At 40.0% G+C, this 27,178-nt stretch overlaps 1 protein-coding gene and 2 non-coding genes across 10 annotated transcripts in view; 2 read left to right on the plus strand and 1 right to left on the minus strand.

The window, feature by feature from the left end:
- PAK1 (p21 (RAC1) activated kinase 1) overlaps positions 1 to 27,178 on the minus strand; it is a 165,261-nt gene that overhangs the window by 78,656 nt on the left and 59,427 nt on the right. For 4 of the 8 annotated variants that reach the window (XM_061168038.1, XM_061168045.1, XM_061168030.1 and 1 more), the window contains one exon: positions 3,547 to 3,757. In XM_061168038.1, coding sequence (XP_061024021.1) covers positions 3,547 to 3,736 — 190 coding nt within the window. In that variant the 5' untranslated portion in view covers positions 3,737 to 3,757. Of the gene's footprint in view, positions 1 to 3,546; positions 3,758 to 21,540; positions 21,726 to 27,178 lie in introns of those variants that run through there. The other 4 variants (XM_061168063.1, XM_061168056.1, XM_061168061.1 and 1 more) reach the window with 3 other exon arrangements.
- On the plus strand, positions 8,183 to 8,254 carry TRNAC-GCA (transfer RNA cysteine (anticodon GCA)). Its single transcript has one exon. It is a non-coding gene; the product is annotated as a tRNA-Cys (tRNA).
- TRNAR-UCU (transfer RNA arginine (anticodon UCU)) lies at positions 9,764 to 9,836 on the plus strand. The gene has a single exon. It is a non-coding gene; the product is annotated as a tRNA-Arg (tRNA).

The following is a 27,178-nucleotide window of genomic DNA, read 5'->3' on the forward strand; positions in this document are numbered from 1 at the left end:
AGCCTGCCAGGCTCCTCTATGGAAATTCTGGCTCCAAAAGTATGGGTAGGACCCAAGCATCAATTTCAAAAAAGAACCATGAAAGAGTCAGATGTGTAATCTGGGTTGGGAACAATTAACAGATAGTATTCTGTGACGTGGTAGATACTTTACAAAGATTTAGTTTCACACTCATTCCTGCCACCTTCCAGCTGTAAGACCTTGATAAATTTACTTTTCTCTAAGCTTTAGCCTCTCCAACTGAAAAACGAATTGTTAAAGATACCATATCAAACAGGAAATGAGGTTTCCCTTTAAAAAAAATTCCTATTTCTGTAGTGTTTTACAGTTTAAAAAATGCTTTTATATCCACTACATGAAATGACAATAGCCTACTCATAATATGGGATGACTGGAAATTATAATTATTCCCACCTTACAGTTAAGGATACAGGGATTAAAATAAACAGGTAAAAGGACTAAAAAAAAAAAAAAATCACAGATTTAATCAATGTTAGAGGTAGGACTCAATTCAGGTTCTCTAAATTCAATTCTAGCTCATTACTCTGTGTAGCAGGTATAAATTCTCAAATAATTTATGAAGGGCATACTACTTCAAAGACTGCCAACACTGCTATGTATCCCTCTAGGACTAAGTCAAGCACAAAGCATCAGGTCAACAAATACCTATTGGTTGAATGAAATCAAGCTGAATAACATTTCCAAACAAAGGGAAAAAAACTCATTTATTTCATTTTGATGTATGCATTAATTACAGCCATCTAATAGGGCTTCCCGGTGGCTCAGACGGTAAAGAATCCGCCTGCAATGCAGGGGACCTGGGTTTGAGCCCTGGGTTGGGAAGATCCCCTGGAGAAGGGCATGGCAACCCACTCCAGTATTCTGGCCTGGAGAATCCCCATGGACAGAGGAGCCTGGCGGGCTACAGTCCAAAGGGTCACAAAGAGGTGAACACGACTGAGTGACTAAGCACAGCACAGCAAAGTATTAAAGCAAAGGAGTAAAACCTATGTGTTTAGGGTATGTATAGAAAATCGAAAACTAGGGAGTGAAAAAAGAGGCCACTAGATCATTTCACAAGAACTTCTCATAACTATATGCTTTCTACCTCTATGCTTTGAACTTACAGAAAACTTCTATGCTTTGATCTTGAGCTATGAGTTTTATTTTCAGACCAGATTTGGCCTAGGGTTACTCAACAAGGATTTCTAGAAGAACTTCTGCATCTACAGCTTTATTGCTGATCAAAGTACTTCACAATGGCCTAGTTTTGTTTCCCATAATACACAACCTGATCCCACTTCATATTTATATCTCATTTACATAATTATAGAATTTCAAAACTGTAAGAGACTGTATTTCAACTTGTTTGACCAATTTTTTATCTTTTAATTACTTTTTATTGAATGAAAGATTCTTTAAATTCTCTAGCACTTTATGATTTTCAAAGGTTTCACACACATGATTTCATATAATCCCATAACAACCCTCTTCCCTCTTCCTTCTCCCCACTGGTATCACTAATGTGGTCCCTATATCTGTAACATTTTAGATGAAGGCACTTAAGTTCACAGCCAATATCTGACCCAAACCAGGTAGCCAATTTATGAGAGAACCAAGACTATAACAATATCTAGATCTCTACCTCCCCATTCAATACATAAGGTCATCTCCTCAGTTCCCAATGATGTTTAAATGCCTCCATCAACTGCTTTTTTTTTTTAAACAGAGTTTTACTGAGATAAAATTCACTCTGAGTGTAAAATTCAATGGCTCAATATGTTCACAGAGCTGGAGAACCATCCCCACAATCAATTTTAAAACATTCTCATGATCCAAAAGGAAACCCCTGAGAACCTACTGTATAGCACAGAGAACTCTACTCAGTGCTCTGTGGTGGCCTATACGGCAAGGAAATCCAAAAACGAGGAGATATATGTGTATCTTTAGCTGATTCATTTTGTGTACAAGAGAAACTAACACAACATTGTAAAGCAACTATACACCAATAAAAAGTAAAAAAAGAAACTCCACGCCTCTTAGCCATCACTCCCTAGTCCCATTCACCAACTCCTACAACCCTAGGCAACACTCTTACTCTTTATCTATAATTCATATAAACAGAATTATATAATATGTGGTCCTTTGGGACTGGTTTCTTTCACCAGTTTTCAAGGTTCACCCACCTTGTAGTATGGATCAGGGCTTCATTTCTTTGTTACCAAATATTATTTCTTTGTATAGATATATAACATTTTATTTACCCATTCATCCTCAATGAATATTTGAGCTGCCCCTGCTTTTTGGCTATTATTAATAATGCTGCTACAAGTACCCATGTATAAGTTTTTGTGTTGACATAATTTTTCATTTCTAGGTCATATGGGTAACTCTTTATGTATTTTTTATAAGTTCCTTATCAGATATATGATTTGGGAATTTTTTCTCCAACTCTGTGCGTTATCTTTTCACTTTCTTAGTGAAGCACAAAAATTTTAAATCCCAACTTTTCCTAGACACAGGAAACTAAAAGTCAAAGGAGTTAACTGACATACTTAAGGTTAGAGAGCTATTAAGTGATGAATCCAGGATTTGAACCAGGGCTATCTAAGTGAGAAGCTCATGATGACTATTTGTAGACAAAAGGGCAATTTTTTCAGCATCCCATAAGAAACGTGGCGTAAGAAACAAGCCCTACAAACATGGCTGAGAACTTTACTTCATTTCAACAGCCACTTACATATTTGGGTGGTCAAACCAAAGTCATTTATTCTTGTGGACAAACTAACCCTCTATTTCACTATCTTATTCATAGGATTATCAGTGACTTCATTAGATACACTGTTAAAGTCCTGATTATTCTAAAAGCTTTGTTCATAAAGAGGAAATGAGCCCTGGCTGGACTACATGGTTTGTGGGAACTTAGTTCCCCTACCTGGAATTGAACCCAGGCCTCCAGTGAAAGTATCACCTTAACTGAAAGTGTCAAGCCTTAACCACTGGACTGCAGGGAATCAGGGAATTCCCTAGCATTACTTCTTCTTAGTGAAGTCATGCTGAGGCCTACTTTTTTTTTAACCTCAGCTATTACTTGTCTTTCTTACTGATATTTAACCTAAATCTGGGTTTAAGTCTAGGACATATGACTAAAGAAGAGGCAATCAAAAAATCTGGAAAAAAGACCTTCCAAATGAAACTAGTTTGGGGAGAAAAAATTTCCAAATGAAGACATTTCAATATTCCTCATACTTTGTGAGGTCATAGACAGTTATGAACTTAAAAAGTAAGTAAATTCAGATTGACTGAGATCTAGCAACAGCATTAATTATTTCCCTCAAATTTTGCTCAGATATAATTAGTAGAGTATAAAAATGGGTCTATTTTCTATTTGACTTCAGTCATTTCAGGAAAAAAGACAAAGAAACTATTTAATGAGAAAAAGGGGGATTAAAAGAAAATTAGGTGAAAGAAGCAACAAATATTTTATTCAGGTTATAAAAAAAAATGTAAGTATACAAATGATGAGAATGAAATGAAATACTGTACTTTTATCTCCAGGTAAGATGGCTCGGTAAAATCGGTCCTTTTTTTTCTTTTCCTCTGGGTTTGGTGGCAGAGGTTTGGAACCGTGGTTTAGGGTTCCAGAGTCTTTACTGCCAGCTCCAATCATAGTGCTGGTGTTTCTCATCGGAGGGGCTGGAGGTTTGTCTTGAATGTCTAGGCCGTTATTTGACATCGTCACCACCAGCAGCAGCTACTGGAATCAGAAAGAAAAACAAACCTCTTATTTTTGAGCAAAAGGAAATACATTTTGGAAATTTTAGAAAAATCCAAATTTTACAACCCTTTCTCCAGGACGCATCTCAAGCCCTTCTACTGCATTCCATGACTGCTGCTATTTTATTTAGTTCACCATACTCAAAGATAGAATACCTACTCAGTCCTAAGCACTGCTGAAAATTCACAAGGTTCTTGCTTTTCTCTTCATTCTCCTATCTAAGGCATTCCAAAGTACAAAAAACCATAATGATGTGGTTTAAAAGGCAGAAATTTGGCCTAGCTAAACTGAGTATGAATCCATGTGCTACGTACAGGCTTTAGAGAAATTCCTTAATCACTTGGTTTCCATTTATACATTCACATGAAGATTAAATAAAAGTACGAACAGAATTCCACATAGTGAGTTCTCTGCCAAGCCTTAATTTCGTTGCCTTAGAAAAATCATTCCTTCTCTGGTAGGAACTGTATCACTATATCAAAGGTCAGTAATACTGCTGGCTTTGTAAATGGTTTTACTGAAACACTGTCACATCCATTCATTTACCTATTTTCTATGACTTCTTTCATGTTCCAATGGCAAAGCTGAGTAGCTATAACAGACCTAAAATATTTAGGTTGTTCACAAATCTAAAATATGTGCTATATGGTCCTTTACAGGGAAAGTTTGCTGACCCGTGACCTTTATCATCATCTCTCCAGGATCTCCTTGCACTAAAATTTGACCTTGTTCTAAATATACGGTGATCAACGCATAACCATCTTATCCTATACAGCACTGAATTTACAGGCGATTTCTAATGCTTCTGAGAAATAGAAGGAATAAAATCTAAAAGAAAGCAGGAAAAATCCCCATCACATGGAATCAATAGTTTTAATGAAGATAGATGTTATTACCTTAAATAAGTAGGCTTGACAATAGATATAAATATATCCAGAGTTAATAAAGTTTTTCATTATTCTTCCATACTACAGTGGAAATTATATCTCTAACCATGACCATTTAGAATGTATGCTCCTTAGAGTCAAATACAACAGTGCTTTAGAAACTACAGTTACTAATTATTTAAAAAAAAAAAGCATAATAATCACCAAGAACTTTTCAGAAATACAAATGTATTTGTTTGACCCCCATAAATTCTGATTTAGTATGGCTGGCCATAATTAAGGCCAAAATTTTATAATTTTAAAACTTAGTGATCCCAGTGACTGCCAGAATTGAATACCACTGCTTTAGAAGTCAATTACTTCAATGCTATGGACAAAATTGATGAATTGTAGTACTGGAGAAGACTCTTGAGTCCTTTGGACTGCAAATAGATCAAACCAGTAAATCCTGAAGGAAATCAACCCTGAATATTTATCAGAAGGACTGATGCAGAAGCTGAATCTCTAATACTCTGGCCACCTGATGAGAAGAGCCAACTCACTGGAAAAGACCCTGATGCTGGGAAAGATTAAGGGCAGGAGGAGAAGGGGGCAATAAAGGACAAAATGGTTAGATAACCGACTCAATGGACATGAACCTGAGCAAACTTCAGGAGACAGTGAAGGACAGGGAATCCTGGTGTGCTGCACTCCATGGGGTCGCAAAGATCAGACACAACTTAGGGACTGAACAAGAACAACAACTGGACAAAATCTATAGTAGTCTTTTTAACATTTTCTAATAAATGCAGAGCTAAATGATCCCTCGCATCCATTTTTTCCCCAAACCTTTCTCCACATGTCATCAATGACCTTAAAACACTCACACTCTACTCAAAACCCTTCAGTAACATTCCAAAATAAAAGCTGAAGTTCCTTAGCTTGCTTTTGAAGGCCCTTCCATTAGTTAACCAGTTCTACCCATCAACTTCATTCCCCACCCCTACCACTCTCTCTAATTCCCCTTACATTCTAGCTATACCCAACTTCTCTAACTTCTTTAAATATACTGCTGCTTTCACACTTTCATTCCTTTGCACATGCTGTTCCCTCTGCTTAGAATGCCAACTTTCCTATCCTCAAATTCACCCATCCTTCAACTGCTATTTCATCTAAGAAGCCCTTTTTAAATGTTCTCATCTTCAAGATGTTAAGGTCCCCTCCTTCAGACTCCCAAGGCAATGGGTATATTTCCAGGTTATCACATTTATTTTCACTATTATGCTATAATTATCTTCACCAGGATCCAGAACGATATCCAAAGGTCAGGCACTATTTTGTCACCTTTGCAATCCAGAAGAGTCTAGTATAATATGTGATTCACCGTGGATTCAATAAATATTTTTCTTAATCAAAATTTTGACAGAGATATATATCTTGCCTTAAGGAGATCAGTACAGATGAAATTTTAAGGTCCTCCACAGTCTGATAATGAACTGCCTCACAAACTAAGCCACCATACCTGAACACAGCTTACAGTCAAATTACACTTCAGAAATCTCTGTTCTCTTGAATTTGTCAAGTAGTCTCTTACCCTCCTCTTGCCCACCCATCCCACTTCCCACCATCTAATGCTTCTTGTCGATGATTTCTCTCTTCTGACTGATGAAAACTTTACTCATCTTTTAAGGCCAAATTCAAACTTCATCTATTTATATAATTCATCCTGACCTACCTCTGGCAAATCAACTGCTCCTTACTTCTCTTTTTGAACAAAAGAAATCAAGTAGTAAGGACAATCTTGTTAATCTAGAGCAACTCTCTGGGTGGTGTACTTTTTATCCATTTCTTCCAGTTCTGTTTTGCAGATCTGCCTTCATTTTCCCTCCCAAACCCCAACGCAAGTCCCTCAGCTCCCCCAAAGAGAATTTCTACCAGCTCAGTTCTCAAGTGTACCTTCCCACTCCAGACTGCCAGTTCCAAAATTACACTCCCTGCAGCCACCTGATACCCTCAGCAGGCCCTTCTTTGCCTCTTAAGTCCTTCAACCAAAAGCTTCATTGAATATAACGCCTTTTCAGGATCACAGCCCAGGAACATGCCAAGAAAGGCTTAAATCTTTCTGATAATGCTTCTCTTCATTTTTCAGTTCTTCCACTGTGTTTGCTGAAGCTGAAACTCCAATATTTTGGCCACCTGATGCGAAGAGCTCACTCATTTGAAAAGACCCTGATGCTGGGAAAGATTGAGGGCAGGAGGAGAAGGGGACGACAGAGGATGAGATGGTTGGATGGCATCATCGACTCAATGGACATGGGTTTGGGTGGACTCCAGGAGTTGGTGATGCATAGGGAGGCCTAGTGTGCTGCGGTTCATGGGGTCGCAAAGAGTTGGACATGACTGAGTGACTGAAGTGAAGTGAAGCGACTGTGTTTGGAAAATTCCTGGTGGTAGATCTCCACTCTCCAAAATATTCTCAATTATTAAAACCTAAAATCTATTGTTGGAATACAACCTTTGGATCCTTTGTACAGCATTTCAGCCCACGTCATCTAGCCCATTACTTGAAAACCTCCAATGATAAGAAATCTACAGTCTCACAAGTCAGCCTATTCTATCTTCAGTGATCTCATTTAGAAAGTTTTCATTTATATTAAGTTTTTATCTTCTCACACTGAATTGCAATTATCTGTTTATACATTTACCTCTCCCTACAATTCTCAGCCCTGGCAGACTTAAGATTATAAACTCAAGAACACTTCAGTCATTTCACAATCCCCAATACCAGTCCTGGCACAGAAGAGGTAATCAGTAAAGATTTGGTGAACAAATGAACAAACAAGTGACCAAATAAAATAACAACAAATGAACAAATAAACACTACTTGCACCTATTACTCCTAAATCCTATCTCAGGGCAACTCAGAAAGGCCAACTGCCTCTTACTCAGATAGAAATTTAGGTACCTGAAATCATCTCTCAAGACTCCCCCAAAATCTATCTTCTCAATGCTAAACATTGCCAGTACTTTTCAACAATACTCACAGAACACAAGTTTGTGCTTTCTTGAACCTTCCCTTTGAACTTACTTGGACTTAGTATTTCTATACTACTTTCCAGTTTCTCTGAAGCCCTCCAACCAGTCCTTTCCTATGGCTTCTCCACATGTTTTTACTCTCTTTACACTTCATCGATCCACTCACAGGTCATTTTGTTCATCTATACCTAGCACAATAATCAGAACATTTTAATAATCAGAACATCAGAAAAAGCACAGTAATCATAACCTACACTATCGTAAACTTTCTTTATAGGAAAACAAGTACAAAATTTCAATCCTGAGAGGAAAAAGAATGACACTTGATTCTTGAATATCATGACCAAATATACTGTAAATCTTCTAGCAATCTCTGCAGGTCAAAGATTTGGGAAGATGACAAGCCAATGCCTTCTGACAAGCTGCAAGATAAAGCGAAGCCCAAGGCCAACATTAAGAATCAGAGTTCAGATAGCATCACTTATCTATCATAGACAGGGCTTCCCTGGTGGCTCAGAGGATAAAGCATCTGCCTGCAATGCAGGAAACCCGGGTTCAATTCCCGGGTAGGGAAGATCCCCTAGAGAAGAAATAGCAACCCACTCCAGTACCCTTGCCTGGAAAATCCTATGGATGGAGAAGCCTGGGAGGCTACAGTCCATGGGGTCGCAAAGAGTCGGATAGATGACAAACAGACAGAGAGAAAGACAGAACAACCATGTTTACCAATGCTCCAGAGCCTCAGGGAGCCTAATAATTTATAAGCAACTAATTATACTGAAGTATTAACTATTAATCAACTGAATGACTCTATAATAAATGCAGGATCACTGTGAGGTTTCAAAAGGGCCATTGGCAGGGTGATAAGAGTAAAAATATGACTGGAGTTAAAATCAGATGAAATTTGGAAAAAAAAAAAAAATCAGATGAAATTTAAGCCCTGGCTCTGCTTTTCACTAGCTATAGTTCTAATAGAAGCCTCTATACCTATGAGCTGCAAATTTTTGTTTCCCATGAGCAGTCTCACAACAGATATGGGTCAAGAGGCAACCAAGGAGGGGAAGTATTTATGTCTGTTTTTCTGTAAAAAGCATATAAAAACATGCATGCTCAGTTGTGTCTGACTTTATGACCCCAGGAACTGTAGTCCACCAGGTTCTGCTGTCCATGGAATTTCCCAGGCAAGAATACTGAAGTGGGTTGTCATCTCCTACTCCAGGGGATCTTCCCATCCCAGGGATCGAACCTGCATCTCCTGCATCTCCTACATTGGCAGGCAGATTCTTTACCACTGCACCACCTGGGAAGCTCAATCAAGCATGCTATAAAAAGCATGAAGATAGAGTGCTGAAGTAGAAAAAAGGAAAAGAAAACACTTTTCAAGTAGCCACTATGTGCAAGTATACTACACATACTAAATAAAACCAGACAGGGATTCAGAGGAATGTGCTCACCAACAACCACTTCTTTCTACTTTATCACATCTGGATTCCACAGCCCCTAGTATAATACACAGTCAAGATAATCAAAGATTTTAAGATACCCATAACATCAAAGCCAGAAAAAAATCTTAAAGGTCATCTAATCTGATCCCCTTACATAACAGGTAAGAAAACAGAGGCCCAAAAAACACAGAGAAATTGCCTAAGACTACACAGAAATTTAAAGGTGAGGACTGGAACCCAAGTCTTCAGACACGTTGCCAAAGAATTTTCCAACTATACTTGAGGTAATTCTAGCCCCTCTGTACCTTCACTGACCTGAATTATGCCACTTCTGATTTACATTTAGATCAGTCAAATATAGCCAGTGGCAAATATAGAAATATATAAACACATTTAGGCTGGACTTGAGATTGGTATTTATTAAACGTCTGCCATGAGGTAAGCAACAGAAAAGACAAAATAATTTCTTGTTCCTCAAATAAGTCAAGTGAAAGTTATGTACACCTTTTACTGCAGCTGTAGCTTCTTCATTCAAGTACAATTCAAATAAATAATTTTGAATGTGTACTTACTTATAAGGTTCTATGCCAGAAACCAGGGATATAGAGATAAATAAATGAGTAGGGGCTTAGAGAAATTCCCTGGTGGTCCAGTGGTCAGGACTCTGTGCTTCTATTGCAGGGAGCCTAGGTTAGAACCCTGGTCAGGGAACTAAGATCTTGCATGCTATGTAGTGCAACAAAAAAAATAAAAGAGGAGGGGCTTAAAGAATAAGTGGGTCAGATAGTAGTCTTTGACTCTAGACTATAGGAATTCACTTGGAGCTTTTTAAAATACCAGATGACATACTTAAGAGAGGAAGTATGCTAATACCCGCAATTTACTTTGAAATGCATTTTTAAAAAATAAGATACATTAATGGTTGACCATAGAGTTGTGATATAATATACATGTCAATATATAATGGAAGTGATAAAGCAAGTTAACATGAAAATATTAATGATATAAGAATCTATATGGTGATTATATATGCATTCACTATAAAATTCTTTCAACTTTGCTGTATGTTTCAGATTTTCCTAATAAAGGGAGGGAGGGGTGGATACCACTGCTTGAACTCTGATTTCAATTGGTCTGGGATAGGCCCAGACACTGAAATATTACCTTGACCAAGGAAAACAGACAATAAATAAATGAATGATTTTGATAGAGAACAATGATGGCAAATATACTCCAGACCATAGGAATAACATAAGTGTGAGAGCATGGCGTTGAAGAATGCAACATGAAGGTGAAAAAATAGGACACAGCAATCAGAGAGGGCCTTTTATTTTCTGGGACGCATATAGCTATAGTCAGAAAATGGTCCCTTCTAAGCAGTTCTAGATCTGTACAATGAAGCTCCGTGTTAAAAATAAAAGATGACATGGTTGATTAAGAAAAGGCTGAGAGATGACAATGAGAAAGAAGGTATAGCCTGGAGGAGGGGACCAGCTGCTATTTGTCTGTACTGAGGACTCTGTGGTGCCTTGAGCTCACACAATGGGACTTGGAGTTTAGGAGAGGCCTCTAAATGCCTAAACGAAGTTGCCAAAATTCTTTAAGAGTATCCCCATAGAACCTCCTGGACTAACGTCTTTACAAATAGGGTTTCAGATATCACTTAGGTCTGATATTTTAATAACTACTAACATTAGTGGCATTTACAAGAAAACTTGGAAATCTGTTTGGCTGGTATTCTTTTCCTCATTCATTCATGCAAACATTTATTCATCTCCTACTTTTTGTCAGGCTGTGTTAGGTGCTGGGGATAAAATAGTAAGTCAGAAGAAAAATCTCAGAGATGCCACCAGTCACCCAGGGTCACACAGCTAGTGGGAAGCAGAGGCAGGGACCGGAAATGAAATCTGTGTGACCACAGAATCAGCTCTCTTTCCGCTGCACCATCTCTTACTGTTCACTCAAGAGGCAAAGGAATGGACCACATAACCTCTAATAATACCTCAGGCCATTATTGAAATGAACATGGGAAAGGAAAAAGGAAATAAAACCTATCTCATATATTAATCACATTTTTCAGTTCCAACAACTTAGAGCTGCTGAGACTTGCATGACAGCACTCCACCCAAGACTGGGGAGTACATGCCCTTGACACCTGGTTATGAGAATCTGATCTTTCATTAAATCGTGCCAGGAGGTTTTCTTTGGCAGGAGCCTGGAATGTTGCAGTCTTGAATTTGCTGAGGGATGTCCTTTTGACAAGTCAAAGACATTCCCGCTATGCAACCTCCAGTCACTTGCACTGGTTTAGCAACAAGAAAGCAAGTGCTGAGATAGCAGGGAGGAAAAATGGAGGCTGTTTCTGGGCATAGAAAAACTACTTTAATTTCTGACCCCCAGTTTCCTCTTCGGTAAAATACAAATACGACTGTCTTTTTCACAGAGTTATTATGAGAATTTAAAAGAATATATTAAAAATAAATAAATAAAAGCATATATAAAGTCCCCAGCAGGTTGTCTGACACAAAATAGATATTCAATAAATACCTGTTATCTCCAATTATCTAACCAGCTTCATGTCTTTTATCTCTAAACTTCTCATTCCAGCCCAATCTGATTTCTTGCTTTTGCCCACACTGTTCTCTCTGCCTAAAACGTCCCAACTTGTCTGCCAAGAAAATTCCTACTCATTCCTCAACACCCAGCTTGACTCACTTCCTCTACAAAACCTTCACACAGCCCTCCTATTTCTACCTTGCCCCAAATTTAATAGCATTTTATACATAATTCTGTGCAGCAGGTTCCATATTTCATGATATCAATCTCACCAGTCCATGAACAAGTCATGGAACAAAAGTAAATACAATTAATGTCTATGTCCCCAAGACAGCACAGACCTGGCCCAATTAGGTAACTAGTAATGGTTCACTGACTGAGGCAGCCTGGTTTAGAGAAGAAAAACACAGGGGCTGGAAGTATCTTATAAAGTCAGCTAATTCAAAATTTTTATTTTATAATTCCACTATGAAACCCATGGGGTATGCAACTTACCTAAGATCACTCAATGAAACAGTGCAAAGGACATGACTAGCCTGGTTATTCAGATTCTCTTAAAAATACTTTCTCCACTAATTAAAAAAAAAAACACTTTCTCCACTAATTATAACTTGAGACAGAATGAACAAAGGGCTGTACCTGGAAAACTTGGAAAAAATTGTACCTGTAAAGCAAAATGGAAAAAGCAAAGAGACAGAGTCAAAGATTTAACTTACGCTGACCTATACCTTCACCCTCCCTCACCCTACCAATAATGCCACTCATCTTTCTCACTCCTATCACCCCTGCAGATGACTTGCAGAAATCAGCACCAAAGGTCTTATAATCCTCTTCTATCATCTTGGGAAATTCCTGACCTGCATCTCCAACGCAGGAGACAGAAGAGAGGTGGGTTCAATCCCTGGGTCAGAAGATCCCCTGGAGCAGAAGATGGCAACCCACTCTAGTATCCTTGCTTAGAGAATCCCATGGACAGGAGAGCCTGGAGGCCTACAGTCCACAGGGTCACAAAGAGTCAGACACAACTGAAGCGACTTACCATGCACACAGTCCAAGTTAACCATTATTCTCATGATCACACCCTAGACTTTATTCCCAAAATGTTCACTGACTGACATCTAGAGTGAATCATCCAAACAAAACCTCCTATTCATGTAGCTCACCTGTTCAAGAACTTCCAAAAGCATTCTTCGACTTTATTTTGAACTTCAATCTACTATCAGTTAGTCCCTACTGGCATCACATCCTTTTTTCCCTAAACATAAATCACTTAAACATCAAAGATCATCAACTCTCTAAAACTCAAAAACAAAACATGAACAACCCAATTCAAATATGGGCTAGCTAAGGATCTGGACAGACATTTCTCCAAAGAAGATATATGAATAGCCAATAAGCACATAAAAAGGTGCTCAATATCACTAATATTTAGGGAAATGCAAGCCAAAACCACAATGAGATACCACCTTACATCCATTAGGATGGCTACTATCAAAAAAACAAAACAAGACAGAAAATAACAAGTGTTGATGAGGATGTGGAAAAACTGGAACCTTTATGCATTGCTGGAAGAAATATAAGATAGTATAGCCACCATGGAAAATAGTAGAGCAAATGGTTCCTTAAAAAATTAAAATATTATTGAATTACCATATGATTCAGCAATTCTAATTCTCAGGTATATATCCAAAAATATTGAAAATTGAGTTTGGAAGAGCTATCTGTACACTCATGTTCATAAGAGAATTATTCACAATAGTTAAAATGTGGAAGCAACTCAAGTGTTCATTGACAGATAATGGATAAGCAAAAAGTGGTATGGAATGGAATATTATTCAGAAAATGAAGGAAATTCTACAACATGCTACAACACTGATGAACCTCGAGGATTTTATGCTCAGTAAAATAAGTCAATCACAAAAAGACAAATATTGTATAATTCCATTTACATGAGGTACTTAGAGTACTCACAATTATAAAGACAGAAAGTATAATGGTGTTGACTAGGGGCTGGGGGAAGGGAAGAATGAGAAGTTGTTGTTTAACAGGTAAAGAGTTTCAGTCTTACAAGATAAAAAGAGTTATGGGGATAGAGGGTAGTGATGCTGTGCTGTGCTTAGTCGCTCAGCCGTGTCTCTTTGCAACCTCACGGACCGTAGCCCACCAGGATTTCTCAGTCCATGGGATTCTCCAGGCAAGGATACTGCAGTGGGTCGCCATGCCCTCCCCTTCAGGGAACCTTTCCAACCCAGGGATCAAACCCAGGTCTCCTGCATTGCAGGCGGATTCTTTACAGTCTGAGCTACCAGGGAAGCCCAAGGATACTGGAATGGGTAGTCTATCCCTTCTCCAGGGGATCTTCCTGACCCAGGAATCAAACCTGGGTCTCCTGTGTTGCAGGAGGATTCTTTACTGGCTGAGCTACCGGGAAAGTTCCATGGTGGTGATGGTTGTACAATAATGTATTTTAACACCACTGAATGGTACACTTCAAAATTATTAAGATGGTAAACTTTATATTATGTGCATTTACTACAATAAAAAAGAAAAAAGTAAGGAGAATTAGAATTTATCATCTAATAAATACACTACAATGTGCCGAAAGTGCATAGTATCAACAGTCACATTACCCCGTTAATGCCAGGGTAAAGATCAGTAAAATGAGACTTAAGACATTAACTGTGGACACTGGACAACTGACTCTCAGTAAAATCTGTAGGATAATAAGATGGCTTATAATAGAATTTCTCTGCACATGTATATACTACACTACCCTGATCAAAAACAAGAACAATCTACCCCCTTGCCTCCTCTTCCTTTCCAAAATTCAAGTGGCAAAATCCCAGCCTCAAGATAGTTGAGCTTAACTCTCTCCAAACTGCCTCTATACTAAAAGAGCTGAGTATCCTAGAGAACATTACTTGGTTGACTGCTTTAGCTTGAAAATTATGATGCTCTTCCAACTTAAAAGATTACCTTGCCTCAAATCATCAACTGGGATTCTCATCCACCCCTTCCCTCAGGCAGTGATCCAACTTTCAATGAGAAAACAGAAATCTTCTCAGGAGAACTCTATCTTCTTACTCCTAAATCTGTATGTTTCCCTGCACCCATACCACCCACTGTACCGTACAATGAAGGAGGTGTCTCTTCTCTTATCAGAAGTTATCCTCTCCTTCTCTCTTCTCCCTCTACTCCCGCACTTGTACTCCATCTCACCTGGAATGTTCTTCTCCTTCAGCAGCTACATTAACTTCTCCCTCTCTCTCTCTCTCTCACACACACACACATATTCAGTCGTTCAGCAAGTATTAATACTCATTTAGCATCTATACTGTACCAATTCTAATCTAGCTGCATAGAACAAAGTCACTGTGTTCATGGACTTTATGGATTGATTAATAAGAGAAGCGAAGACATAAATAAATAAATACACAATGTCAAGTCCATAATGAAAATTAAACAGCAGTTCATGTGAATATAAATGGACAGGGATGGGGGGTGGTACATACGATAATGATCAGGACAGGCTTCTCTGAGGAAAAGACACTTAGGACATGGATGAAATGCAACAGCAAATCACAGTAATATATGGAAGCATTTTAAGCAAAGGGAGCAGTAAGCACAAATGTCCTAGATAAGAATATTTGGGGCATACAGAATAGGCCAGCAATACATTGTTGAGTGTATTGTTGAGTGAACAAGGAGAAATGTGGTTAAGAGTTTTAAGAGTAGAGATGTAGCCAGAGGGCAGAATATGCTGGACCTTACAGGCCAGAATAAATTTGGATTTTGTAGCACGTGTGAAAAGACACTCAAGAACTAATTTATGTTTTGAATAAACCACTGTGGCTGCAGAGTACTGTCTGCAGAGGAAAAGCAGAGAGACAATTAAGAAGTTATCACAATAATTCACATGAGAACTGAGGGTGGCTTAAACAGATCGCAGCAGGTAGAGAGCATTTTGAAGGTAGAGACAAATGACTTATTTATAGACTAAACATACAATGTGAGAAAAAAAGGAAAAACCAAGAAGATCTCTAAATTTTTGGCCTGAATGGGTGAATCCTGGGTGAATATAAACATGCTATGCATCTCCTATTCAAAGACACACACACACACACACACACACACACACATCCCTTGACACTCACATACTCCTCCAAACACTATTTATTTCTGTTCCCCTTCATAACAAAGCTTGTCAAAAGAACTGTCTACTTATACTACCTCCACTTCCTCCCCTTCTGTTTGCCAGCTAACACCCTACTATTTGGCCAAAAGCAGTCTTGTCAAGCTTCCTTGTCAATCATCTCCACGTTGCCAATCAAATGGTCACTACTCTGTCCTCATCTTACTCAACCTCCCAGCAGTGTTCAATATAACTGGCTCCCTTCTCTTTCAAATGCTCTACTTTTTTGGCTTCTGGGAAAGCACATTCACCTAACTTTCCCTCTATCTTCCTGTCTATTCCTATCTCCTTTGTAGACTCTTCCTTCACTAGCTATCCTCCACATGTCCCAGGCTAGGAAGGTCCTTTCCTCACACTACACTCTGTCCTAGATGTTCATCCATTCCCACGACTTAACATATTATCTATATGTTGATGATACCCTAGTTTTTATCTTTAGTCCCAAAGCTTTTTCAGACCAATAACTATCTGTTAGATCAGCAGTGTCCAACCTTTTTGGTGCCAGGGACGGGTTTCACAGAAGACTATTTTTCCACAGACAGGGTGGGAGTGCAGGGCGGGGAATGGGGAGGTTCAGTTCAGATGCTAATGCAAGCAATGATTCAGGCAATGTAAGTGATGGGGAGGGGCAGACAAAGTCTCACTCACTTGCCTCCTGCTGTGTGGCACAGTTACTAACTTGGGCCCAAGAGTTGGGGACCACTCTTTTAAATATTTTGCCTGCATGTCTCATAAGTACCCTCATGTCTCATAAGCAACCCACTCCAGTACTCTTGCCTGGAAAATCCCATGGGCAGAGGAACCTGGTGGGCTGCAGTCCATGGGGTCTCGAAGAGTTGGACATGACTGAGCGACTTCACTTTCACTTTTCACTTTCATGCACTGGAGAAGGAAATGGCAGCCCATTCCAGTGTTCTTGCCTGGAGAATCCCAGAATCCCAGGGACAGCGGAGCCTGGTGGGCTGCCGTCTATGGGGTCGCACAGAGTCGGACACGACTGAAGCAACTTAGCAGCATAAGTACCCTAAAGCTAATTTCAACAAGTGGAATTCTGGGTTTTTTTAACAACATCTAACATGAATTTTAATTATATTTGCTTACTTATTATACATCACTCTCACTAAACAGTAAGCTTCACAAAGGAGCAACTTCATCTGTTGTATTTAGCAATGTATACTTAGAAATTAAATAGGGCTTAATAACCGCAAACACCAAGATTTACTAGACTTTCTCTGTCTAGTAAATATTCACATGCTAACAGGAGAGAACGATACATAAACCCCAATGAGAGTACAACATGGTAAGTGCCACTATGAGTGACAAGAGGAAGCACATGAATCCAAAAAAGGGGCCCTTAGAACTAGACTCAGTATTTTGTAATACTGATAAGGGAAAAGAATCTGAAACATATATATATATATATATGTATATATGTATATATATATATATAAATAATTACATCACTGTACACCTGAAACTAACATAACATTGTAAAATCAACTACATTTCAATGGAAAAAAAAATAAAAATAGACGCCCTTAACAGCCTAGGAGTCAGGGAAGACTTTCTTAAGAAAGTAACTTCAAAGGTATTTTTGCAGGATAAAAGTTAAGTACAGCTATAAAGTATCTACTATATATTCTTTTCTTTTTTATATATAATTATTTTAAACTTTATAATTCAAGATATTTATAAATATCTCCTATTTTATATATGAATATTAGAAAGATTAAAAACCAAGTACCTAGTAGGTGAACTGAGGTCAGTTTAGTTTTAATCCCTCTCCCCCTTCCTTCTTTTATTTTGCTTTTTTTTTTGCTATAGCACAGGTATCACTAAAATACTTCTCATGCTTGCCACCTACCATTTGCTTGACCTTAAAGTAAACACTGTGTTTCTCAGGTGGTGCTAGTGATAAAGAACCTGCCTGCCAATGCAGGAGACATAAGAGACATGGGTTCAATCCCTGAATCAAGAAGATCCCCTGGAGGAAGACCCAGCAACCCACTCCAGTATTCGTGCCTGGAGAATCCATTGGACAGAGGAGCCTGGCGGGCTACCACCTATAGGGTTACAAAGAGTCGGACATGACTGAAGCAACTTAGCACACATGCACACAAAGAAAACACTAAACCCCTCAACCTCAGTTTTCAGTACCGGGCTCAATTACCAGTCTCTAAAGCAAAGCATCCTCTTTTTAGCCCCTTTCTTTCATTATTAAGGATTGAGGCTCAGTTTTAAACTAGTCAGTGAACAACCCTTGGCATTTCCTCCAGGCTGCAACATCTGAGCATTTTTCATGGCTGAAAATACACTTAGGAACAATCACAGTAACATCTATGCAGCACTTCACAGTTTACAAAGTCTTTTCACACATTTATTATTTCATTTGATCCTTACCAACCCTATGAGTTATTAAATCCCTATTTTACAGAGGCCAATGGAAATAAAATGCTTCACCTAGCTCCATCTGGTCTCTCGGCTCGACAGTCTGCCAGAAATTGAATTAAGAAATTGGAGGCACTGGGAAGACCCAGAGGGATGGGATGGGAAGGGAGGCGGGAGGGGGGATCGGGATGGGGAACACATGTAAATCCACGGCTGATTCATGTCAATGTATGGCAAAAACCACTACAATATTGTAAAGTAATTAGCCTCCAACTAATAAAAATAAATGAAAAACAACAACAAAATAAAATAAAATAAAAAATAAAAGAAATTGGAGGGATGCAGAAGGGGAGGGGAGCACAAATGACTCACACAGGGAGCTCAGCATCAAGTCCCCCAGGCGGCCCAGAGCCAGAAGTTAACAAGGAAAAAGTGTGTTTCCCTTCCAAAATAATGAGCGTTTGGCCATGGCACAAGGACCTATCACAGGAGTCTGTTCTTTTTTCATATCAGCAGCAGCTAGAGTCTAGTTCATAGATAGGCAGAAAGGAAAACAGAAGAAAACCCTCCGTACACTGTATGTACACAGAGTCAGAAGATAATGTGGTATAAAAAGCACAGATATCACCTTTAGAGAAGACCTGAGTTTAGGGTCCAGCTCTGCCACTTACTGAATCAAAAGTTCCCTCCTCTGCATTATTATAGTTCCCTGTGCTTCTCTTACATCACATATCCTTATCACATGAGGTTTCAGATACCCACTCTTAGACTTGCACTGGAAGGCAGCAACTTAGTTAAATTTCCATTTTTGCATCCCCAACACCTGGTACCATAACTAACATAGATGGTTCAGAGAAGGTTTAAGGATGAAGATATCATATTTAAAGCTTTTTGTACATAAACACATTGTCTAGACAGTAAGTATATGTATAACAGCAATCTTGCCTCATTATCTCTGCTTTCCCTCTCACTATCCCACATTGAGGACACTCCTGAAAAAAAGTTTGCTGAGGAGAAAACAAATCAGCCCAAAAGGCTAGTTTTCAGAGAGAAAGAAAATGAATGAATACGGTCCTCTTTCCCAGACTACAGTGTTTCCCAATACAACCACCTCTACCCCTAAACAACCCCTATCTTATCCTGGCCACTCTCTTCTTCAAAAGACCATTCTTCTTCCCCCTCAGGATTCCTTCTTCTCTCCCTCCAACCCACTCCTGCTATCCTCCTCTTCTTCCCTAGGTTCACAGGTCTGCCTCCCTTCCTCCAGGTCAGCAAAGCTTCTAAGCTGCTAAAGAGTCTGCATGTGTCTCCTAGTTGCTCACCATTTCCCTGGTGGCTCAGACGGTAAAGCCTCTGCCTACAATGCGGGAGACCCGGGTTTGTTCCCTGGATCAGGAAGATCCCCTACAGAAGGAAACAGCAACCCACTCCAGTACTTTTGCCTGGAAAATCCCATGGACGGAGGAGCCTGGTAGGCTACAGTCCATGGGGTCACAAAGAGTCGGATATGACTGAGCAACTTCACTTTAGTTGCTCATCTCACTAAAGGAAGTTAGAGCCTCCAGAAAACTCTTGCCCTCCTCCCACCCCAGTTCCTAAGTCCTCCTCTTCCCATCTGGCTTACTCTTATACTGCCTCTGGGAAATAAGGTGGGCGACAAATCCAGGAAGAAAGACTGGGAGGGGGGATCGGGATTGGGAATACATGTAAATCCATGGCTGATTCATAGCAATGTATGACAAAACCCACTGGAAAAAAAAATAATAATAAAAATTTAAAAAAAAAAAAAAAAAAAAAAGAAAGACTGCTTACTGTTGGGCCCAAAGCAAGGCAAAGAGGCAGTAAGGAGAGACTGGCGCTTGGGAAAGACAGATTCATGGTGAAAAGCAAAAGTAAGGGAGCTGGGGAGGGAATAGTGTTTGGATTTCACTGACACCATAGCAAAAGTCCCTGCAAACCAGTAACCTGCCAAGAATGAGAAAGCTGAACCAAAAGGAAAAGAGAAGAAAGCCTAACCAAGAAAAGAAGGACTCAAGAGAAAAACTGGCTATGGAGGGGAAAGAACTAGAAAGGGAAAGTACGAGAGGAAGGGGGAGCAGGAAAAAGAAAATGGGAATGGGAGAAAAGGTGGGTAGGGGACAGGACAGGAAAAATGATCAGGAGTAGGAAGTAGAAAGGAAAGTGGTGAGAAGATAAGGTTAGCAGAATCATAGAAAAACTGGGGGAAGAAGGCAGTCCAAAATAATCAAGGTAGGTTAGTATCAGCCTGACGTGTTTCTTGGTCCCAGATGATCATGATTAAGACATTACACAGTCTCAAGGTCTGTCATTACCTCGACATTCTAAGGAGGAAGTTCCTGAGAAGATAGCTACGTTTAAAGCAGTTTTATGCCCAAGTATCAAATAACTGGCCAATTTGGAGAAAAACTATTAATATACCTTGACCTGCTTCTTCCCATCTGTCTCCCTACAACCAATATACCTACACTCAATACTTAAAAAAATCACCATTCTTAACCTCTGCCTTGTCCGTGAAGTCACAGAGTCCTGAGCAGCCCAATAAGATGCCATTCAAAAGGCTGGCTGGAAGAAAAGGTACCAAGATCTGTTTCCCAAGCTTGCCTATCTCCTACAGTGTTGAGTGGGACATTTCTGCAGTCTACTCTAGGGCTTTTACCAACTTGACTGTCCAAAAGGCAGTCTGAAAAAAAAAAAAAAAAAAAAAGGCAGTTGGGCAGTCTGAAAATGCCAGTCACAAACAAAATGTCAAGCCCTTCGCTGCACAGATAAGGAAACTGAGGCCCACAAAGGCTGCCTAAACAGGACTAATTCCCCCTCACCCCAGGTCTCTCATCTCTCAGTTCACTCCACCTCTTAACAAGTCATTTATAATACAGTGCCCCTCCTCAGCACCGGAGAGAAAAGCCCCCTCGGTCCGGCAGGACAGCAGCTAATCCAAAACAGAGGGAAGCATCACCCCAGCCGCCAAGCAGAAGGGTGCTTGCAAAGGAGCAAGGCTCCTCAGGCAGAGCAAGTTCCCCAAAACCAGCTTCCCTTTCAGAGCCTTCCCTAGCCAGGGCTCTGGTTCCAGCCCTGGCCTAGCCCTGGGTGGGCTCATTTGAGCATTCCACCATAAACCCATTCTCTTACTTAGGGTCTCTTAAGGAAAGAGACCCTAAGTCTACCGGACCCGCGTCACCACTCCCCGGAAGCTCGCAGAGTCGTCCCCCCTCACCAGCACCGCCCAGCTGAGCATGCCCCAGGGTGGGCCAGCATTACCTAGTCGGGGGAGCCGGCCCCGGCATCTCTGCTGCGGTTTCTGTCGCAGAGCCGCACCTCTCCCACGCCCGGTCGGCCGCGCGACACCCAGGCTCCACCCGGGCAGCTATACTTGGCTGGGGCCGGGCTCGCAGCAGCTCAGCCGCCCCAGCTCTGGCTCCGGGGTGCAGCACGCTCCCGCCCTCACAGGGCGCAGCGAAGGCTCCGCTCCCGGGTTGGCGAAGCAGAAGGGGCGGGGAAACACGGGAGGGAAGGAGGCGGGAGAAAGCCCGCTTCTCCTTTCAGTAAAGAAGCTCTGAGGGAAGGCAGAGAGACTACTAGCTTCCCACCCGCCCCCCCTCCGTTATTCTCTCCCACCTAGTCTTCAGCAGGGGTCTTCTCAGTGAATCCAGGCTTTCCAGGGGCTGTCTGAGCTTCCTGGGTGGGCCCCAGAGTCAAGAAAGAGAACCAGAGCTCTTCTGTGCCTTTGCTTCTCCAGCTGGGTCTGGACCCCAGGGCAAGTCAAATCAAACCTACCATTCTCAATTAGGCTTCAGGCAAAGACAGGCACCCACCCAGGGCCCCAGCAAAGGTGTCAGGTTCTAGTTCGAATACCCCAGGGAAAACACTGGGTGGATGCTTACAGCTGCTTCTAAGCAAAGAAATCTCTGTAGCAGCTACCATTTATTAAGTGCCATTCTGTACCACGTACTCCACAAAATGGTACGTCTCTCTCACCACAACCTTAGGAATTAGTTGTTTGCTGTTGTTTAGTTGCTAAGTCGAGTCCAACTCTTTTGCAACCCTATGGACTATAGCCCTCCAGGCTCCTCTGTCCCGTGGGATTTCCCAGGCAATAATACTGCAGTGGGTTGCAATTTCCTTCTCTAGCAGAATCTTCCCAACCCAGGGATCGAACCCACCTCTCCTGCACTGGCAGGCAGATTCTTTCCCACTGAGCCACCAGGGAAGCCCCACCAATTCAGACGTGTGGAAACAGTTCTGGGCTTCCCTGGTGGCTCAGTGGTGAAGGCTGCCTGCCAGTGCAGGAGACATGGGTTCAGTCTCCAGTCCGGGAGGATCTCACATGCCACAGAGCAACTAAGCCAGGGTGCTACAACCATTGAGCTTGTGTTCTAGAGCCTATAAGCTGCAACTCCTGAGCCCACATGCAGCAACTGCTAAAGCCCGTGCGCCCTAGAGCCTGTGCTCCACAACAAGAGAAGCCATCACAATGAGAAGCCTGTGCACAGCAACTGGAGAGTAGCCCCTGCGCACCACAACCAAGACACCAGTCAAAACAAAAAAACTGAGTTCCAAGAAAAATATGGTTTTGTACAATAAGTATTTCTTAAACACATACTGTGAATCAGGCATTGTAAAGGGCACTGAGCAGAACAACACATTACAGAATATTTACCAACACTGGCCCACACCCTCTAAATCCTAGTGTTGACCCCCCCAAAATTGAAATGATTAAAAAAAAAAACTTTCACACATTTCCAAGTGCCTAAGGGTAATTTACCTTGTCAATTACCTCTATAAACTTCTCTTGAGAGATTCCAGGAGTCAAGAGTATGTAGGGCCTCTTGGGGGTCATAACTAGGAGTTTGGGTTTTGTTCTAGGCTTTAGTAATGGGAAAGATTTGGAAAGTCTTAAGCATAATGACAAGGTCTAATCTATATTTTTTTAAAATCACTGACTGCTGAATGGAAAACAGAGGAGAGGGTTATGAAAATGAGAAGTCAGTAAATTCTTTCAGAACTTTAGCCAAGAGAAGAAAGTAATGATTTGGACTAATATATTGGAGAAGAGATAAGGAGAAATAAACACATTCTAGAGATATATGGCTTGGAAGCAGTAACAAAAGTTGGTAAAAGACAGGATGGGATGAGTGAGGACGGCAGTGACTTCCCCAAGACCACACACTGGTAAAGGACTGAGTCATTCCAACTCTGGTTCGACTCCCAAGCCTACGTTTTATTTCTCTCCGCCATGTCAACTATCTTTGTAGCAACTGCCATATCCCTCTCCCTGCAGCCTGGCAAAGAGCAAGTAACCAGGATTACATCTGATCAGAAATTTAAGTGTAATAGAGGGAAATTTAATGGAATTTACCCATTTTCCCTGACAGATGTCCACACATCCATTCAATATGCCAACATAATCTGCTTACAGAAGGATGCAGGGGAAGAACTCCAGGAGGACCAGAAGAGAGCTCTTCTGTTAAGTATCTTTCACCCTTCCCAGACCCTCAGTACCTGTGCTATTACAACTACCAAAACCTCAATTTTAGTGGAGGAGATGGAATTTCATGAAAATCTCTTCCAGCATGGAGAGAACTGGTCAATAAAACAGACTAGAGGGATCTGCTGCACTATGAGAACTCAGATTCAAAGTAGTTTTAAGAATGTTCTTTTAACCCCCATACCCATGTCCTTCAATTTATGAATGAGAGGAGAACTGAAAAGAGTTCTCAGTCTTAAACATAGTTTTTCAAAGTAATCATCCATAAGCATAGCATCTGACCTTACCTAATTTCCCAACCCATAAAACATCTGCTCTTATATATGGGCTCTGCTGAAATGTGAAGGAACAGAAAGCTCAAGAGCAATGAGCACTATGAGACAGTGCTTCCTACTATTCAGCCAGGTGCCTCTCTATAAGCTTCTAACTCTACCTCCTAGAGCACTCAAAAAGCATCCTTCAATGCCAAGTCACATTAAAGGCTTTCAGATATGTGGATATGATGATTTATCAAGGCCATACACTTTTTCTCTTCTCCAAAATAAACACATTCAGTTCTTTTAATCATCTGCTCATTCAACAACTATTTAAGCAAATTGTACAAGCCACCAGAGACAGACATATCATCAAAGAGGACCACACCTTCAAGGAGTTTATGGTTTTAGTATGCTGGTTTTTAACTCTCCCTATGTATCAAAATTACCTGGGAAGATTTAAATATATATACTTAAGTCCTAGCAGAGATTTTTACTAAATTGGTCTGGGATATAGCCTAGGTAACATATCTTATGAATATAACTCTAGCTATATATAGGTATCTATCAGAGAACTAATACTACGTGACTTCAAGACTTATTACAAAGCTACAGAGATAAAGGCAGCATGTTATTGGTGAAAGAATAGACAAATGTATCAATGGAACAGAATAGAGACCCTAAATAGACATACACAAATACGGTCAACTGATACTTCACAAATGAGCAAAGGAAATTCAATGGAGAAAGAATAGCCTTTTCAATAAACAGTGTGAGAACAACTTGATCTCCACCTGCAAAAAAATTTAGACACAGACTTTACACTTTTCACAGAAATTAACTCAAAATGTATCACAGACCTAAATGTAAAATGCAAACTATTTTAAAAAAGTCTAGAAGATAACAGAGAGAAAAGCTAGATGACTTCAGAATGGGTGATGGATTTTTATACAATAAAATCACAATCCATAAAAGAAAAAGCTGAAAACTTGGGCTTATTTAAAAATTAAAACTTTTGTTCTGCAAAAGACACTATTAAGAGAATGAAAAGACAAGTCATAGACTTGGGAAAACATTGCAAAATACATATATGATAAAGGATTTATATTCCAAATATACAAAGAACTCCTAAAGGTCAACAATAAGAAAACACACAACCCAATAAAAAAATGGACAAATTATCTAAACAGACACCTCATCAAAGAAGATATAGAGATGGCAAATAAAAACATGAAAAGATAATCCCCCATGTGTCATTCAGTTCAGTTCAGTCGCTCAGTTGTGTCCAACTCTTTGCGACCCCATGAATCGCAGCACACCAGGCCTTCCTGTCCATCACAAACTCCCAGAGTTTACTCAAACTCATGTCCATTGAGTCAGTGATGCCATCCAGCCATCTCATCCTCTGTCATCCCCTTCTCCTTCTGCCTCCAATCCCTCCCAGCATCAGGGTCTTAGGGACTTGCAAATTAAAATACAACAAAATACCACTAGATATCTATTAAAATGGCTAAAACCCAAAACAGTGACACCACCAAATACTGGTGAGGATGGGGAGCAACAAGAATTCTCATTCACTGCTAACGGAATGTAAAATAGTACAGCCACTCTGAGAGACAGTTTGGTAGTTATAAAGCTAAATATAGGCTTATCAAACAATCTAACAATTGCACTCCTAGATATTTACCTAAACGAGTTGAAAAATCTATCCACAAATATTTATTGCAGCCTTATTCATAACTGTCAAAATTCAGAAGTAACCAAGATATGCTTCAAATAGATGAATGGATAGACAAACATCCATAGAATGTGTATTAAATTCAGCAATAAACAGAAATGAACTATCAAAACATTAAAAGGTCTTTACCAGCCCAGCCACCAAGAAAGCCCATTAAAAGACTTAGAAAACCCCAAATATATACTACTAAATTAAAAACATTAGTCTGAAAAGGCTGACTCCAATTATAGAATAGTTAGGAAAAGGAAAAACTAGAGAAGCAGCAAAAAGATCTGTGCTTGACAGGCACTTAGAAAGTGGTGGCAAGGATGAATAAGTGAAACACAGGACATTTTTTATATAGAAAAACTATCCTGTGTGATACTATAATAGTAGATACCTGATACCATGCATTTGTCAAAACCCATAAAACTGTACAACACAAAGAGTGAACCCTAATATAAACTATAGGCTTAGTTAATAATAATGTACCAATACTAATTCATCCATTGTACCTACTAATGCAAGATGTTAAGCATTTCCAGAGGAAGTGCTGGGAGCAGTGGGACAGATATGGAGTAGGGTCTTTGCACTTATTGGTCAATTTTTCTACAAGCCTAAAACTGCTCTAAAAATAAAATCTATTAAAATAAAATACAGGGAAAGTATCAAACAAAAAAAAAAGACATAAGATAAATTTCATTTTCTTTTTATTAGATGCATTAGGCAAAAAATTATTCTGTCAAATTGTTGTACAAGTTTCTACACACTCTCAATTTCTATGCTTACCTCATTCCAGACTGTGAAGAGTTCAAACTCTACTTTGAGCAGTGATGCTTTAGGGCACTTTCCACTAAACAAAGTTCTGTCTGCAATGCCTGGTTCCCCTGGGGAACATGACAGTCTAAGTGCAGTCCATCCTCTATAGAATGTAGCTGGACTGTCACCTCCATTAACTATACTTCGAACTTCCAATAATTCAGTCTGAAGCTGCACTAGCTTTATAGTCACAGTAGTACCTTTGGCTGACACTGGATTCAGGCAGCCAAAACCACAATTTTCTTAAGCATAGCATCATGCTAGGTCTCCTCTAGGCTCCCCATATGTTGCCATTTCTTTGAGACTTAAAATGTAGCACTGTCATCTTCCTTAAATTTCATCTTTTTGGCTTCAATCCACCTTGTCAAGCTCCCTTGCTCTCTCATTCACTCTCTTCTCTTTTTCTCGTGCCATCTAGCACAGTAGCTTTTCTTTCCATTCTTTATCACCTGCAAATTTACTAAGTACTCTATCTCTTCAAACATTTATCAAACACATCCCATGTGGTCTTGCCTGTACTTGGTCATCGGGATTAAATATGACCTAGAAATGGCCTATGACTCCAAGAATCATAACCAAGAAGGGAGGCTAGCATACAGAAAAATGTAAAAGGTATTGCAC

The sequence above is a fragment of the Dama dama genome, chromosome 2, assembly GCF_033118175.1.
Source record: "Dama dama isolate Ldn47 chromosome 2, ASM3311817v1, whole genome shotgun sequence".
Lineage (NCBI taxonomy): Eukaryota > Metazoa > Chordata > Mammalia > Artiodactyla > Cervidae > Dama > Dama dama.